Source organism: Hirundo rustica, chromosome 14, assembly GCF_015227805.2.
Source record: "Hirundo rustica isolate bHirRus1 chromosome 14, bHirRus1.pri.v3, whole genome shotgun sequence".
Classification (NCBI taxonomy): Eukaryota; Metazoa; Chordata; class Aves; order Passeriformes; family Hirundinidae; genus Hirundo; species Hirundo rustica.
The window spans coordinates 8,932,962-8,950,691 of NC_053463.1; the positions used below are offsets into that span (position 1 = coordinate 8,932,962).

At 46.7% G+C, this 17,730-nt stretch overlaps 1 protein-coding gene across 1 annotated transcript; it reads right to left on the bottom strand.

Moving 5' to 3' along the window:
* Positions 1–5,601: 5,601 nt before the first annotated feature.
* On the bottom strand, positions 5,602–17,482 carry SLC25A48 (solute carrier family 25 member 48). The gene is made up of 7 exons (XM_040078407.2): positions 17,437–17,482; positions 15,621–15,664; positions 11,792–11,863; positions 10,884–11,136; positions 9,401–9,649; positions 8,880–9,013; positions 5,602–5,731 (listed from the first exon to the last, which is right to left on the bottom strand). Exons 1-7 carry the CDS (start codon positions 17,480–17,482, stop codon positions 5,609–5,611), a joined length of 921 nt encoding a protein of 306 aa, XP_039934341.1. The 3' UTR covers positions 5,602–5,608.
* Between the last annotated feature and the right edge of the window lie 248 nt (positions 17,483–17,730).

Genomic DNA, 17,730 nt, shown 5'->3' on the forward strand with positions numbered 1-17,730 from the left:
AACACAGCAATAGTGATTTAACAGTGAAGCAGGGATGAATATTGGTTCCCACTTGGTTGCATAAGTAAGAACAAGCTGGCCCTTATCCATGAGAATTGGCAGGATTTCTATACCATGTGTTTCTATTCTGTGTTTGAAGTAGGCTACATTAGTGCTAAAATGTTTTGAAACACGGGAGAATGGAGCGGCCCATGAAGATGAGCTAAGTCCTGGTGCTTTCACAGAGGTGAGGCCGTGCAGGTGCCTGTTTGATGCAGCAGATGTTGGTGGCAGGGCAGTCTCAAACGTGCTTTTTCTCACCTGCAAGGTTCTGGTTTCTCCAAATCTTTCTCCTCGTGACTCAAGGTTATCCATTGCTTTCTCTATCACTCAAAGAGGACCTTTGTATTCTCTTCAGAGACTGGGTGTTGTATGGCCCAGTAGCCTCAGAATTTCATCCTTCCTAAGCAAGGATTTCTTGATGTATCCAGCACTTTATATCTTACAGTGAAACTGCACATGGGAACTCTAAAACCCCTAAATATATATATATATTCTTCTGCACGAGTGGCTCCTAACAGGTTGGTTGTTCTGCTTGTGTCTGATTCTGGAACTGTCACAGGATCTACAGTTTAGGAAAACTGCCTTAAAAATCAGTGTGACTACTTAAATTTCTGCTCACTTCATGGCTTCATTCCTTTTGGAGCCTGTCTCTGGAAGGATACTCTACATATTGCTTATCTAGGCTGGCAGGGATCGGTCTGTGCATCACTGAAGGAGCATATATGGGAAGAAGACAGCTTTAGAGAGAGGAAGCTGTTCTCGTGCAGTTCACATTCAGTTTAGCACTTGAATTTCTTCCCACTTGTCTCCTTGGATCTCATCATTTTTCTTGCTCTACACTTTACTTTTTTCTTCCTAAGTACAAGACAAGCATTGGTCTTCTTGGCTGACATGAATGCCACGCCTAGGAGAAGAATCTCTACTAAAACAACCTCTATGACAAAACAAAGAACTTCAGATAAACCAAAGAGATATATCTTAATGCCTGCAAAGATGTCACCTACTCCTCTGTCTCAGAAATAGAAACTGAGATGTGGACTGTGATCTTGCCTTCTCCTGTGGTGGGGAAACACCAGGCAGGGACTCCAAGGCGTGAGAAAATCTCAGCCTGGCCTAGAGCCATCGTAAAGTCATTTAGGTTGGAAAAGACCTTTACAGACACTTTTTGATAGGTGCTAAATCTACTGGGCAGCACCAGCCTCTTCCCACTTTATGCACCATAAACATCACAAAGGTTATCCCAGCCCCAAAGTCCTTCATCCAGGTCAGGGCTGTTTTCTAGAAAAACAGATTTTCACTGGGAAATTGGCTCCTGTTTGATTGGGCTTTTTCTGATGAAGGAAATAAGCTGCTGTTTCCCCTTTTTCCTTTCATAGCACTAGGTAGTTTATAAAGTGTGAAAAACAGCCAGCGTCTCATTAAGTAATGCAAGCTGTCGTAAGAGCTGGAATGCCACCAGAGACATGGAAGTTGGGCAATTACAGAGTTATTTGAGGGATGACAGGTCTGAATATGCTTTCACAATCCAGACAACAAACACACAGAACTATGTATCCCTGGTTCTTCTGGTCTCCCTTCTCATTTTTTGACAATTTCAGAATTTACTGCATTTATTTAGAAATTAGGGTCTCTGTAAACACCTTGAACAACCTACTAAGTAGATGGCTTCTACTACTCCAGCATGTGTGTGGAACATGCCGCTGATGGCAGGTCAGTACAGACAGAGCACTGGCAAAGGAGCTGGGTCCATATTGTGAATTCTCTTGACACTGGGGTTTTCTTTTCTGTAATTCAGAGACAAAACCACCAACATATGTAATCAGTGTCCCGCTGAATCAGCTGTGTGTCTGTCTGCCTCCCAGGAAAGGCTGTTTTAAACTCCCATCACCAGGTCCCTGAAAAATTCTTTGTAGATCCTAATTTCTATGCATAGATAATGATACTGATATTATTTCCAAAATTTAATGCGTTTGATATATGATACAGAAGATTATTCACAAGACACAGACTTGTCAAGTCTCTATGTGTATAAATTTTAATTGCCATGCCTCATCTTTGGGATGTGGGGCTGGCCCTCTATGGCATCACACAACCCCAGCACCACTCGACCTCTTTTACTGGTGACACAGCCACACACTCTCTACTGCGAAAGACTAAAGTGTCTTCAGCCCCCATGTGCAGGGATCAGAGAGCCAGAAGGGTTTGGGTTGGAAAGGACCTTAAAGCTCATCTCCTTCCAACCCACTTACCATGGGCAGGGACACCTTCCACTAAACCAGGACCCTGTCCAACCTGGCCTTGAGCACTCCCCAGGGGTGTGATGGGTCACAGTGAGGAGTATCACAGGGTGTGCTCTGCCCCAAAAGCTGCTCGTCCCAACCCTCAGGTGTCCTGGGTCACCAGCAGTGGCCCAGAGACAGCCGAATCTCCTTCACAGTGGCCTGTGCTGCTGTCACCCTTGAAACCCTCATGCTGTAGCCCAGAGTGGCTTTGCCTCTTTGTGGTTTGTCTGTGAATGCTAATGGGGTGATGCACTGATTAACCAGTGTGTCCGGGGCTAGCCTCCAGGGCTGCCAGAGCCTTTGGCAGGGCAGGGTCACCCAAAATGGTTTTTGATTTGTCAAGGCTGTCCAGTGTGGGGCTGCCCTTGGGGAAGGGAGTGTGTGCTGGTCGGGCAGCAGACCTGGGCTCGGGGTTGAATGGACAAGACGCAGAGGGGTTGCTTGGCAGCTCCAGTGAGCAGCACGTGCCCTGCCAGGGATGAGGATGCCATCAAGTGGCCAAAGCTTTATATTCACTTCCCACTTGATCGTCATGATTTTGTATTTATGTTATATATATTTATATAATATATATTTATATTATTTAGAGTAGCTTTCTGCCCTCTGCTCCCTTTCCACACCAAGTTGCCCATGGCTCTCCCTGACAGCTCCTCCCAGCAGGTGTGTGCTGCGTGAGAGTTTTGTCCAGGCAAATCCTGAGCTCCAATATCAAAATTGGTTTCATTGGATGAATAATATGAAAAATCACCATGCAACTCCAACACGAGTCTCAGGGCTATACACCCAGAGAGTACTGAATGGATCACCATGAGGGCAGGACCATGCAGATACGCAGCTTGTTGTGAACTCATCAGTTTAATTCATTCCTGGTCCATTTTACATTATGCAGGCAGATAAACACACCATTTATTTGCATTAAAAAAATAGTCTGCCTGAGTATGATCCCTGGAGACACGTGATATTATCAATCTAAAAAACATGTTTTACATACATGCATTAAAATAGGCAACATGGAAAGGATGACTCCTTAAATGCAGCCAGCAACAAATACTTGTGTGAAGGCTCATCAATTTTTTCCATATTGTTTATCAAAACCAGTTCCATGTATCCTAAAGAAGGTCAAAGGCACTGTCAGCCTTCTCACAGTGAAGTCCTGAGATGAAGCAACACCAGCTGTTTCTTTCCCTTTTAAGACCAGTTCTGGGAGCACCCACTCTTCTGTTTTTAATCCAGGCCCTAGTGATGAGGAGCCCAAAGAAGGTGACCCCATTTCCAAGTACTGTTCCAGACGGAAAGTTTTAGGCACTTTCTGCTGACATCTTCAAGTGTTGTGGCCAATTCTCCCATTCCTCCAGGGAAGAAGACATAGGAGTTTCTCTTTCCTTCTCCTCATTTTGTGGAGGAAAGCTGGACAGCAGCTCCACATTGTCCTCAGAAACCAGGTTTTGAAGGCATCTGCTGAAACTGCAGTCACTGAGCTTTTCCCCCAGAGCTCTTCTCCAGAAGAAGAGCTGTTCTTCTTGAACATTTCCCAGATGAAGTGTTGTCCTAGTTTTTTGCCCCATGTCATGTGTCCCTCTGCATGTGAGCCCCCTTGGCCTCTCCTGCCAGTGCCACCAGAGTCGTCGTGTCACAGCAAAGCTGGTCCTTCTTGGGCTTTGGCATCAAAACCTTCATGCTTAGAAAATAAATCATAAGGATATTTAACAGCATAAGGAGAAATAATCATGATGTAAAAGATCTTGGAATAATTGGGAGGCTGAGGTAGACCAAAGAGAGACTGGGCCTGCCCCAAGGGTCTCAGTGGGATTCCAGCACAGAGCTGGAGGTCTGAAGTGTACTGTGTCCTAAAGAGACTTCCTTTGGTGATGTGCTGCTCACAGCTACAAAGTGATGTCTGCAGGTTTGGGCAGCGGGCAAGTCGTGTCAGGGAGCTCAGAAGGTCTAATGAGACACCTCAAGCTGGTCCCTGGAGGGCGGCACCAGGCAAGTTGTGTGAATTAACAGGCAGCCTTTATATGAAATGCAGACTTGTTTCATTGTTTTCTCTATTAAAAAAGCAGTTTAGTCTGTGAATTTAACATCCTCCTGTTTCCCAGTTTAATTTATACCTTGGATGACAGACTGAAATTGTTGAAGCTTTTACATTTTTCATGATATTGTGTCAAATTGTGCCAAACTGTGTTGTAGAACACAAGTGTTTGTATGGGAGGAGTCAGCCACTTCATTGAACCTGAAAGCATGCTAGGATTTGAGGAATCCAGACCTTCCAACAGAAAAAGCACCTGTGTACCCACTGCATTTTCTCCTTTCCTCATTCACCAAAGAAGACGAGTGTTATAACGCCATGTTGTATGAAAGATGTTCCCCTGGTGATTTGAGGTGGGCTGGGTTTGGGTACATCCCTTAGGAAAGGGAAGTAAGTTGTCTTCCTGGTTCAACAGGGAAAATGTCATTGGTGAGGAAGCCCACCACCACCACCAGAGTTATTAAGGTGTTCTTACTCAACAGTGAAAGATTTGATAATAAAATAGTCTTTGGATTTGATTGAGCTGGTGTGATTTTCAGAGCCCTCCAATGGCCACGTGTCCACAGCAGTTGCCACAGAGTTGCTGCAGGATGGGAGTCTTCAGTCAGAGCAGCTGAGCCCTCACCAACTCCACACTGCTGGTCTGGCTCAGGAAAGTACAAGACTTTCTGGTCTGCCTGGCAACACTTTTGAAATAAAAAAGGAGATTTATGAAGTACTGCAGAAAACAGCAAAGACAGCCAAGAAAAATCTTGAGTATCTAGCTGCTAAAAAAGTTTCTTTAATCAGATATTTTTAATGCTGCTCCTTTATGCAGCTCTCAGTTAATGAGGGAAAGAGTGAAACAGTCAAGGCTCTTCGAAAGAACTTAATTTCATATCTTTGGGGGTGGAACGAGTGAGGAAAGAACTCCTGTGCAGGGACTATAATAAAAATGATATTTCAAAACTTATAAAATATTACAGAATAATCTCAAATTCTTATTTCTAGTTGATATTAATTAAAATAATCACAACAATCAGAACAGATTATGGTGAAACTCCAGGAGATGTGGACTGAAACCCAAATCCATTGGCACATTTGCAGTCTGCTCCAAATCCCACAGACCCAAATTTTGTTTCGCTATTCAGGTGTAGGTACCTGTGTAAGTTAATACAACTTTCAGAGGATCTATAAAATTGCAACTCTGTTTGATTCAAAGATTAATTCTGTAATTTTAATAAAGCTAGAGGGTCTTTATGTGCTGACCTGGAAGTTAGGGACTGGTGTCAGTTTGGCATTTTTTCATTGCTTTGAGAGAAAGTTCATAGCCAAGAAACATGGCAGCACTCGATGGGAATCCTCGCACAGTATTGACCATGAGGCCCCTACAGAAGACCTGTTGGGAATGGAGCAAGGTTAGAGCACAGGAATATACTGACTATTTTAAGAAGAGGAAGAAGACATTGAATGAAATCATGGTGGGATTCTGAAAAGACAAAACTTTTGGGTTTGCTTGGAAGATATGCTCCCACTGCTGGTCTTGGCTGGGGTCTGCACCGGGGAAGGGCAACACCGTGGCAGGAGTCGCTGGCTTGGCACCATTGTGCTCTGGGCTCCCTACAGACCCCCATCTGCAGATGCCAGCCAGAGTTAAAGAGGTAAAGGGTACAAACTGGCCTCATGGAACTGGTATAAAACAGAAAGCAGGAAATCTAAAATGTCTTCCAGTGTTGTCCTACCTCGCTACAGTCATAGGGTGACAGAACCACAGAGTGCTCTGGGTTGGGAGGGACGTTCAAGCTCACCTTGTTCCAACCTCCTGCCATGGACAGGGACACCTCCCCTAGACCACATTGCTCCAAGCTTCATCCAACCTGGCCTTCCTTCCCTTGGCATACATAAGTCTGTGGGGATCATGCAAACCCCAGGGTACAAGAAGGCTCTGTGTTCATGCAGGAAATGCTCTGACCCCTGGGGTTGGGTCTGTGGGCACAGGAGATGTTTGACAAGTGGAGAGGGAGCGGTGTAGCTGTGAGCCAGCCCAGCCATGCAGGGACAATTTTCAGGTTTCACCCTTGAGCATAGAAGGAATTTCTCAGTCAACTGAAAACCAGGCTTCGTCTGTACCTTGCTGAGAACTCTCTCGCTACTGCCTTTGGGAAAAAATATTTGATAGAAGCTGATATTTTCCCATGAGTCTTTCTAAGGTCAAACTTCAGTACCCATACCTAACTCAGCACTTTCTTTAATAAAGCTAATAAATACCAGCTTCAAGATTTCCTTTTTCTGGTCTTTTTCTATTTCTTTTTAAAAGACGCTGGCACATACAACAGTGAAAGATTATGTGGCTTTTAAATGCTTGAACAATAAAGTGCTTTTGAAAAAGCCTTGTCACTCCTGACAAGGAGTATGTGTGTGTGTGTGAGGATGTGCACAAACTGCTATCTTTGGGGTGAGTCTGCTCATCAGTATGATGGTTCCAGGGGGTGTCTCTGCTGGCCTGTTTCTCACAAAATCACTCCATTACCCACCAAGGCTCATCACCACAAGTCGCTAATCTAAACACCACAAGTTCACAACAGATGTGAAAAGGAACATCAACAATCAAACCCCTTTCCAGGCTTTATAATGGCAAAGCTCCCACAGCTACTATAAAAAAACATGAAAAATCTTGGCCCCAAGATCAGAAGCCCTTAGATTTAAGCATATAACCAGTTCTTCCCCTGAAATTACTGAACTCTACTAAACATCATCATATCTTGTGTCCAATAAGTCTAAACATAGTGCTGACTTGTTTGAGACAGAATCAAAATATGCTCACATAGTTTAGATAAAGCAATGTAAAATTGCAGTGTTGGGACATTTAGGATATTATTTGATTAATTGGGATGTTTTATTTTGTTCGGAAAGAGAAGATTCCTAACAAACTGGAAATTTCTTACCAAATTTCCTGGGAGGAAATTTAATGTTTTTGCATTATCCATAAAGTAACACAAGAGACTCAAGTTAAATAATGAAGATTTAGGATGAAAAGTCCAGAGGCATAATTTTTTCTTATCAGAATGAACACACCTGGCTATGGAGAAAGACAAAGGTATAGTTGTGTTTCTTTGTATACATCAGGCAATTATTTCAGCACTGAGAATGCTGTTCCTTTGTCCCAGAATGAAAGCATCCAGCCCTGGGTTTGCCATTTGTCAGTTGTGAGTCTCCCAACATTTAAAAAGATTTTCCTTATGAGATCAGGATCCAGTCTTGCTATCAACTAATTACTCAGTCCTACTGATGGCTTTGGGTGCAGGTGCCAGATGTGACAGCCAAAAAACCGCAAGATGTACAGAATTCCACCAGAAATTTTAGTTGTTAATTCATGCAGGTCAAGGAGGGCAGGGGATGAGAATGAGGATGAGGATGGAGAGGGAAGGGAAAACCCATGGAAGTTCTTGTTTCAGTCACCCTGCTGGGAAAGTGCACACAAAGTGGAATGCACAAGGCAGGTACTGTAGAGCCTGTGCACCCTGTCCCTCATCTGACTTTCCAGGCACAGTCCTCAGCTTCTCTTCAGGTGCTTGTGCTTCACGTGAATGTGACTTTCTTCATTCAGAGGCAAAAGCTGAACCAGACCACAGGCTTCTGTGACAGCTGGCATGACATAGTGGCACGTTGGCAAATACTGAAATCACACTGACTTGTGATTTTGCAGGTTATTTTCCCGTTTGTAACTTGTTTTGTTATGTTTCACTCCAAATGTGAAAATTAACACTTTGGAGTTAAGAGACAATGTGCTGTTCTGATGATAAATACAGATTTATTTCAATATCAGAAGATGTTACTTCCACTACCATGCTTTGGCAACACAATGAAGCTGCAAACCCTTATTTTCTGCTGTTCATATTTAACTGAGGCAAAGTTTGCAGGTAGAACAAATATCTTTTATTGCACTAACAGACAAAGTCAGGAAAAGGAGATAAGTTGTTTGGCACGCAGCCCTTCTTCATGTTCGAAACGAAAGCAATTCTAATTTAAGAACGCTGACAAACAGCTCTGTCTTGGTGCAAAACGGGGGTGAGGAGTGCAAAAGCAGCGTTAGTTCCACCAAAGCATTGCCCAGGGTGACCAGACACACCCAGAGTGCAGGACTGTCCCACAGTTCATCAGTTCATTGACTAAAGTCAATGGGAAATATTTGACCTCTGCATTTTGCAGAAGAATCACAGAGGTAAGACTTTCTACCTCTGATTTATGATAAGTCAAATTATATCCATGATTAAGTGCACTAACATGACATGTTGTTTGAAGTTAATTACGCCAGCAGTGTGTGACCCCCAGTCATTCATTTCTTTATTATGTAACATGCATTATTACTCTCACTATTTTGATTTAGAAGGAATCTACACTATAATTACCGACTGCCATTATAATAATTTAGCATTAACTGGCTTTAGCTGTCTCTCAACACTGCAAATAGGTTTTTAACGGACACTGTATTTTCCAATTGACAATTAAATACCTAATAACCAGATTTAACATCAATTGTCACTTACTTTTAAGCCCTCGTTCTGGTAGCTCTGCAACATGCAGTCAAGGATCCCTCTGTACTGGTTTAAATAAACTCCATCTGCCTGAAGTCGACTTTTCACCACATCCATTGGAGTACATACTGCCCAGGAAACGGCTCCTGGAAAAATGCAGAAGTATTTGAATAATTCCTTCACTATACTTCCTTGCCCGCAGGTCATTGAACTCAGAAATTCACATGTATCCCTGGCAAAGTGACTGGCAGCTGCCCTGAGGAATCCAGGGAGATGCAGGCATTGTCTGTTCTTCTCTCAGTGACAATGAGCCCAATGAAGGTCTGATAACACAACTTCCATAAAGTTTTTCAAGTCATAAAGTGCAGCTGTGGTGCCAGAGCACCCTGCCCTGGGGAAGGAAGGTCGTTCAGTCCCGTGTCCTCTGCTGGTCTTCAGGAGGATGCGGTGGCCTTTGAGTCACCCTCGTAATCTGCCCTGAGAACCTTCCCGTTCTTGTTTTGCCAATGCTGTGAAGAAGTGAAGGTGCTTACCTGCTACACCCCCTGCCACCCAGATAGAGAAGGGATTAGGAGAAATGCTTCCGTCAGGAGTTATCCAGTCACAGAACATTGCGTAGGGGATGAAATAGGCGCAGTACCCGGGAACATCCCTCAGGAGCATTGCTACATTGCCTCGGTACACTCCTGCTATCCCCTCTTTCTGTAGGATTGTCCTTAAGCAGTGAATTGGGCCTCGGTACACAGGAGATCCAGGAACTGTGGAATTTAGTTTAGCGTTTGCTACAAAAAAAAAAAAAAAAAAAAAAAAAAAAAAAAAAAAAAAAAAAACCCCACCAACATTGAGAATAAATATATTGCCATAGAACTCCTCTTCAAATCCCATTGCCATTGATTAGAAGTCACTGCCATCCAGTTTTTTCTGCTGGGGTCAACAGATATCATAGGGGGAAAGTTTTAGGTCCATTTTAGAGAGTATTTAGGTCCATTTTCAGAAAACATTTGGACACTTCACGATGGATTTTTCTTAGAGGCGTGTCATACCTCCCAATAGTATATGCCCAGTGAGACTTCCAAATAAGTTTAAGGCAATGTGCCCAATTTTCATGGATTTTAACTTCAATTTATGCCAAGTCACATCTTTGAAAGCCTTATCATCTTCAGAGTCTGTCCCTTCCCATCCAGACCAAGTTGTTTTTGTAAAAGGCATTAGGTTGTTAAGACGCATGGAGGCTTTAAAATGGGACATAATATTATTGAAGCAACAGAAAAATGCCAGCATTTCACAGTTAAACACCATGACTGAAATTGTGAGAAAGGTGAAATGCTGAAATCCAAGCTGTTCAGCTCTGAAGCTGCTCCATGCCTTCGTCTGGCTGTGCGTGTGCTCTGGTGGGGTTTGCTCCGTGCTGGCAGCCTGCAATGGAATTCAGCTGCTGTCTAGAGCTGAAGCAGCTCCTTCTGCCTGCAGCTTGTGGACAGGGAACAGCCACCCACTGCCATCCTGCTCGTGCCCCCTCCTGACCCGTCCTGCTCACACCTGGGCTGTCTGGCACCCTGAGTGAAATAAATCAGCGGTTTTTAAATGTGAATGGGAAACTTCTGATTTTGAACAGAGAAGGGTGGAATTACAGAGGTTTATGGGCAAATATATATGGGACTGAGAGTGTGCAGATTGAGATGGGGAGCTGGCATTGCCACTGGTGGCCACAGTGTTTCTGTTAGGATCTCCAGGGGACCTCACAGCCCAGGAACTCACAGTTTCTGCAGCTTCTGGTCTGGAGCAGACCTGCCTTATGTTCCTTATAGATCCCAACTGGCTGGAAATTGATTGATAAAAGCCCTGCCCTTGAGCTGGGCAGGATGGGGTCCATCCTCAGGCAAAAGGGGGAAATTTTAGCCCAACTGCAGCAGCACAAGGCAGCAGAAAGCCTGGCCTTGAACAAAAGTTGTTCTAAAGCTCCGTGTACATACCAAAGACTGGCAGAGACGGGAAGAAGAAACTCTTGCTTCCTACCTTTGGTGTAGGGCTGTGTTTGCATCTGTAGCCTTATCTTGACCAGTTCCACGGGAGTGCCAATGCCCACAGAGATGACCCCTGCCACGATGCTGGCCAGAGTCATGTCGGTGAGCGACGGCGCGGCAGCGGGGTCGCCGTGGTGGAGCTGCCCGAGGAACCGCTGCGTGCTGCTGAAGACACCGAACACCACGGAGCTGTAGATGCCGATGCTGGCCAGCGGGAAGGACATGCCCTTGAAGAAGCCAGCCAGCTACCCAGGAAAGGGAGCAGGGCTTAGGAGACTGAGCGGGACTGAGCAGCGTAAACCCCAACTTGTCTATCAGGTTAGAAATCCCAGAATCGCACAGTGGTTTGGGTTGGAAAGGACTTTGAAAGTCATCTCGTTCCAATCCCCTGCCACAGTCAGGGATGAAATGGAAATCCAAGTAGCAGATGTCTCCTGGAACCAACTGTTTGCACATGCTGAGCAAAGGAAATTGGATCATGCTGCTAAAGGCTTATAAAGATCGTGCAGAATACGGGATATGGTTAAAAGCACAGGAACCCGTGTAGAAGTGCCTCATATAGACAGTGTTTGTTCTGGCTTCACCAAAGTCAGCAAAATCCCTCTGGGAGACCTTTGCCAGTGGGATCGGGCAACAGAGTCACTGTGGGTGCAACCGATGTGGAGACACCGATCATTCCATGCCAGGGATCTCTCTTTTCCCTATAGGAGTCACCAAGTGGATGACCTTAGATTTAAGCAAGAGAAGGCTGTAGGGATTTGCAGGCTCAATTCCATAAACTTTATTGGTCTTTATATAACTGCTGGTGTCAACAGCATTTTGTACAATTGCTTTATGTATTTATCTATTTATTGACTTGCACTTTCTACCAGCGCATTTAAAGCACGATGAAGTACTTACAGACTCATTTCTGTACACAGTGAGAATACACTTGAGTGTATTTCCATATCCTTGTCCAGCTTGCAAACGAGTCTGCAAAAGACATTTGTAAAATGTGATTAAAATCCTATGCTTCCAGCCCAATGGAGGCTCATGCTACCTAAACAATGTGTACTTTGCTTTAAGAGCAAGTCATTCCTTAGTTGTAAACAGAACTGAGCAATAAAATAAGATATATGTGCATCCACCCTCTTGAACTTTGCCAGAAGCAAGGCTAAGCAGGATCTCACAGCCTGAAGCTCTCTGCAACATCTGGAATCAATGACTGTCAAATTGCTCTCCAGTCTGGACCAGCCACCCTGACCCAGCACAGCAGGCTGCTGGTGCGCAGTGCTGTCATTGGCAAGGGCCTGATTTATGTGGAAATTAGGAGAGTGGTGTGGTCTTCTCCATTTGGAGACTCTCAGGAAAGGCTGGGGTGTGTTGCAAAGAGAGGAGAGGAGAGCTTCTGCTCCAAGGTGGATTTTAAGATGCAGAGACACTAATTGGAGCTAAAATAATTCAACATCATCTCAGAAATTCTCCATGCTTCACTCAAAAACACAGTTTCATATAATTTTTTAAAAAAGACATCTTATTTCTGGAAAGCAAATTGCTTATACACCTTCTGAGAGATGTAAGAAATGGCATGTGAGTAACAACAAAGCCTACAAGATAAAGCATTTCCCCTTCTCATATGTATATATTTACGTTGTCTTTCATTCAAGATGCTCACAAGGTTGCACTAGAAACATCCTAAATAGGGATGCATTTTTTGGGCTTAGAGGTGTGCAAGGTAATGGGAACACTCTTCACTTCACAGCTCCTCAGGCTTCATCTTGGCTGAGGCCAGAGCTCATTTTTTATAGAAAGAACACACATGCTCCATCAGGAATGTTTTTAGGAATTGGGGACAACATTTCTGACCATATTTCTCAGCAGTGCTGCTAGCAATGAGGTCTTAAGGGACACTGCCGACCTGCACTGGAGGGATGGTGTCCAATCCCCTCCGCTGGCTCAGCCCTGATTTACACCAGGGCGAAGCAGGAAATTATTTGGGAATTTAAAGCCCAAAGGAATGAGTGTCTGCCAGAGTTCATGACTGGTGGGAGCTTTTGGATGGCAATCAGCAGGTAGGATGGCACAATCGTTTGGCCCAGAGCCCTGCAAGAGGCTGCCAGTGCCACCGTGGGACCCTGGCAGGAGCAGGAGGGACCAAAGTCTGTGTTCACCCCTCAGCCCAGGCTCACCCCTCACCCTGGGGTGGCTCCATGCAGCTGTTTGCATACATGGAGCAGCCCCACTCTGCTCCAGGCTTGCCCAGAGGCCACAGAGAAGCAGCAGCAAAAGCAGAATATTTACTGAACACTCAGAACAAGCTGGTGCATGAAGATGCTGCCATGGCTCACGCAGCACACATTGTGCAGTGTGGGCTGGCCCAGGCTGTGGGTGCAGACTGGGCACACCCTGACCCACACTGGGGATAACGGGGCAGGGGAAGGTGTCTGGACCCTGAGAAACCCAGGAGAAGCTGACCCCGATGCCCAGCCCTGAGTTCTCTCCTGGCTTCTGCTTAGCCTAGGCATTTCCACTTTGCCTCCATGGACTTGGGTGTTTTCTTTCTTTCTTTTACCCAGTAACCAGGTATTTAGAGGTTCAAGTTAATATATTTTTTAATTAACTGGGGGCAACTGAGTGTTCTCACAATCTGGTTTTCACACAGGTCCCTTAGCTAATCTGTTAACACCCAGCCCTGAAATCCCTGCTGGTATCTGTGACAGTCAGCTCTACCAGTATGGATGTACCTCTGGAAAGTTCTCCTTTTTGTTATGTTTTGATTAGATAGGGCTCTTGGGTAATACTCAGAAGCTGAAGAAAGTTCTGGGGAAATGAATGCAATGGGTAGGATGAAAAGTGAATAAAGGCACGACTTTTTGAGTTTTGCAAGGAGGTAGGAAAAAACAGCTGCAAGGGTTTGATGGAAGCTGCAACAATGGGAAGAGATGGCTGAAGGGGGAAGAGGTGGCTTGATGGGAACTGTGGTGTAAATGCCACCAACCCCACAGAGACTTATACTCAGTCCTGCCTCCTCCCCCAGATGGGGAAAGACTCCTCCCCTGGAGGCTGCGGGTGCTGCTCAGCAGCCCATTTGCTGGCCTGGTGCCGTGTTAAAACTCTCTTTTCCATTCTCCTGCTCCTGAATTTGGAACATAACAAGTCTGCCTACTTGGTATTCCCAAGGCAAAGCCTTGCCCAAAGCCGAGAGCAATAGAGGGGGCAGCCTGAAGCTCTCTATAACCCCTGAAGGATGAGCTTGCTCTTTTCTTGGCATCCAGAAACTCAACGTTTGAGCAGGATTCTCCTAGCCAAACTCCTCCAAACCAGGCAATGATGCCATGACCACCAGCCCGAGATGGGCATTGCCTTGGCAATGCTGGGCAGAGCCTGCCCTTGCTGCCTGTGCCCTGCCCATGGCTGGGTGGGGTGGGCAGCCTTGTGGTTCCTCCTGCATGGGGTCTGCACCCACCTTTGCACAGGGATGCCCTTGGGACTCCATCACTTTAGCATCTCAGAAAGAATAGGGCTGGCTGGGCATCTCCTGATCCCAGGAGAGCCTGGTGTGTGCAAGGGGACAGCTGTGATGGCTGGGGAAGGGAGGTGATGTGGGCCATGCTGGGCCCTGCCTCCTTGGCATCACCCTCCAAAGGTCTTTAAGGTGCCGACTCAACCAGGGGCTTTTGGGTTTGCCGCAGCTGGCAGCTCTGCCTGGTGCCAGAGCCAGGCTTGAACCAGAGCAGGGAACACAGATCACACAGGTTTGTAGATTATCTCGAGTTGAAAGGGGCCTTTTAAAGTCATCTAGTTCAACCTCCCTGCAGTAAGCAGAGAGATCTCCAACTAGACTAAGTTGCTCAGAGCCCCATCCATCCTGCCCTTGAGTGTTTCCAGGGATGGGCATCCCATCACCTCTCTGGGCAGCCTGTGCCTGTGTTTTACCACCTTTTTTTATAAGACTTCCTTATATCCAATCTAAACTTATTCTCTTTCTGCTTAAAACCAGTACCCATTGTCCTATCGCAATGGGCCCTGCTAAAAATTCTGTCTTTATTTTAGATCCCTTCAAGTACACAGGAAGGCCACAGTAAGATTTCTTTGGAGCCTTCTATTCTTCAGGCTGAACAACCCCAGGAAGGGCAGAGAAGCTAAAGTAATCAAAGCTGCCCAGAAATGCCTGGGCAAAAAATGGAAAGAACAGGATCCTGTTCCCTATCTCTGCATCAGTAAGGATGGTCAGCTTGATTGAGTAAGGATTCATGGGTGTGTGCATGGGCTTGTCTGCATTGTGCTGACAAATACCTTCTTACTTCTCTAAATGCTTCCATTGGAGGAATAATTATCAAACAGAAATCATAAACACTGTGTGTCACAGCCCTGGGATAGCAATTTCAGCACCCTGCCCTTCCAATGTTGCCAGCACTGGTAAAACATAAAAATGTGCCTGCAGCAAAACAAATACAGTTCCCTCATTGCCCTTTGAATATTAATCTGTGGCAAAGTTCAATAAAACATTGGCAGAACTGTTCAGTGAACCACACATTAAGTAAAGCCAGGTTAATTTTCAGATTTAATTCTCCACAGAGGAACTTGCACGCATCAGTCATTTCTTTTAGTTTCTCATACAAAATGAGCATTGGAGAGGAAGAAAGTCTGTTAAAATGTTCCAAAGTCCTTGGAAGCATCAGCCAGAGAGAAGGTCTGAACTGATGGAGATTTGGGTGGTGACATGTGAACACAGTTCAAAGTGTTTTACCTTGACCGTGTCCAGGGGATGGCCCGCAACCACACTGGCAATTCCTGGGGATGAAAGCAAAGTATTAAATCAAAGCTTTTGTAGCAGGACGGGATGCAGTGGGTTGAGAGGAGAGATTTCCTTAGGATCAGTTGTAAGGGGCCTAACCAGAGCAATGACCAGCATCCCCTGTCCCTGACAACAGCTAAAAACTGAGCTTAAACACTTTTCTGTGTACACTCTCCTGGGCTCCACATCTCGAAGACACCAGAGAAGAAATCATGTTAAGATATCCAGGACCAGCCCCTTTTGCTCTCCTGTAAACTCACACAGATTTTTAGCCTCAGAATGGTGAGATTCCTGTTTGACACAAAGCAATGTTTTCTCCTGGCTCAGAGTGATGTCCTAGCTGACTGCTAATGGGACCTGCGAGCTCCTCATCCTTGGCTGTTTTAAGAGCAGTTTAAGAGATACCTGTCAGAGAGGGTTCAGATACAGAGGACCCTGTTCTGTACAGATCTCTCCTTCCTCCCCGTGGTCCTCTGGGGAGAAATTGGCCCTTATTCTCTTACCATTCACCCACCTACCCACACTGCCAGGAGCCCTCGTGGCAGCACAGTGCACGGTTTGGTTTCCCTCTTCTCCAGGAGAATGGAACACCTGTGTGCCATGGCCAGGACATGGTTTTGTGTGTTTGTTGCAAACAACACTGGCAGATTTTACTGTTTGTGGAGAGGGTGTAAATTGTGATTCTTCCTCACATTGAAATCTCTGTGAAAACCAGTGCCCACAGGTGCTTTGGGGACTATATGCAATTTCTCACTCATAGTAGGTTAATGCTGAAAAGAGCATCATGTCAACACATTATGACTGTTCTAAAAATGTGTTAAAAAGTGTCGCCTCTCCTCCCGGACCTGGGACCATCCATGGTCTAGTGCTATGCATGAAAACTCTCAGCTGCCACTGCTGCTGAGCGCTGGTGGCTGTTCACCTCCCTGGACATCCTGTCCCATTGCTGGGGGTGTGCAGCAGCAGCACAGGGCAATGGGGCAGAGAGAGCAACCACAGCCAGCAGGGATCCAAAAATCAGCTGCTCACACAAACTTTTGGCAGAGGGTTTTTTAGTCTACTAACTTATTAACCTCATCTGGCAGGACACCCGTGAACCACCTCACACCCTGCTCCTGCGCCGGGTCTGAGGGGTCACCTGGGCAGAGGTTTGCTCTGCGGTGACTGGTGCCACGGTGGACTCTCTGTCCCGCTGCAGCCCTGGGGGCAGCAGAGCTGTTCACCCTCTCAGCTGGCAAACCCAGCGGGCACCTCTCAGTTCCGTAAACCTCGTCCCATTACTGACGCACCTATGTGTCATTTGGCTTCCTTTCCTTTCTTCTACCTGTTTCCCGGTGTTTGCCATCGGAATTCCCAGCACACGGGATCAATCCCCGCCCTGGCCATTATCCCGGTGGCGGCGGTGGGACGGCGGGGTGAGAGAGCCCGGCGGTGCCTCTCCCGGGGCTGGGGACACGGGGAACCCCGGGTTGGCAGCTGCCAGCCCCCTCCGAGCCGGCGGCGCTTCCAGCCACGGGGACGAGGACGGGAGAGCCGGCAGGACCTGGGGGCATGCGGGGAAGCCGGCCCCGCAGAGCAGCATCGCACGTTCTAAACTTTAAACGTTCTAAATTTTAACTATCCCGCCCATAGAAGCGGGATCGAACCGCACTGAAGCGAAGCAAACCGTGGGAGACGCCGGGCGGAGGCGCAGCCCGTGGGTGACCCGCAGGGATTTTACCCGTGCGCCCTTCGCTGCCTCCCCACCCGCGCCCAGGGCATCACTCACCGCCCACCAAGCCCGCCACGAAGTCCTGGATCTGGACGCTTCCCATGCTGCGCCTCCCAGCCCGTCCCTCGGGGCTGGCGGTCCCGCGGCCGTGCGGGCTCCGTGCGGGCTCCGTGCGGGCTCCGTGCGGGCTCCGTGCGGGCTCCGTGCGCTCCGCGTTCCGCGCCCGCGGCTTCCAAGCGCTGTGACATCACGCACCGCGGCTTAAAGGCGCCGCAGGGGCCGCGGAGACACCGCCCGTCCGCCCGCCCGGGGCGGGGAGGGTCGCGGTGCGGGCGGGACGGCGGCAGCGCC

Excerpts from the sequence above, each read along its gene's own strand:
- SLC25A48 (XM_040078407.2), bottom strand. The coding sequence starts at position 17,482 with ATGGGAAGCGTCCAGATCCAGGACTTCGTGGCGGGCTTGGTGGGCG. Across the intron at positions 11,137-11,791 it reads CTGTGTACAGAAATGAGTCT|CTGGCTGGCTTCTTCAAGGG; the intron begins GTAAGTACTTCA and ends TTTCCTGGGTAG. Across the intron at positions 9,650-10,883 it reads AACACAGCCCTACACCAAAG|CAAACGCTAAACTAAATTCC; the intron begins GTAGGAAGCAAG and ends TTTTTTTTGTAG.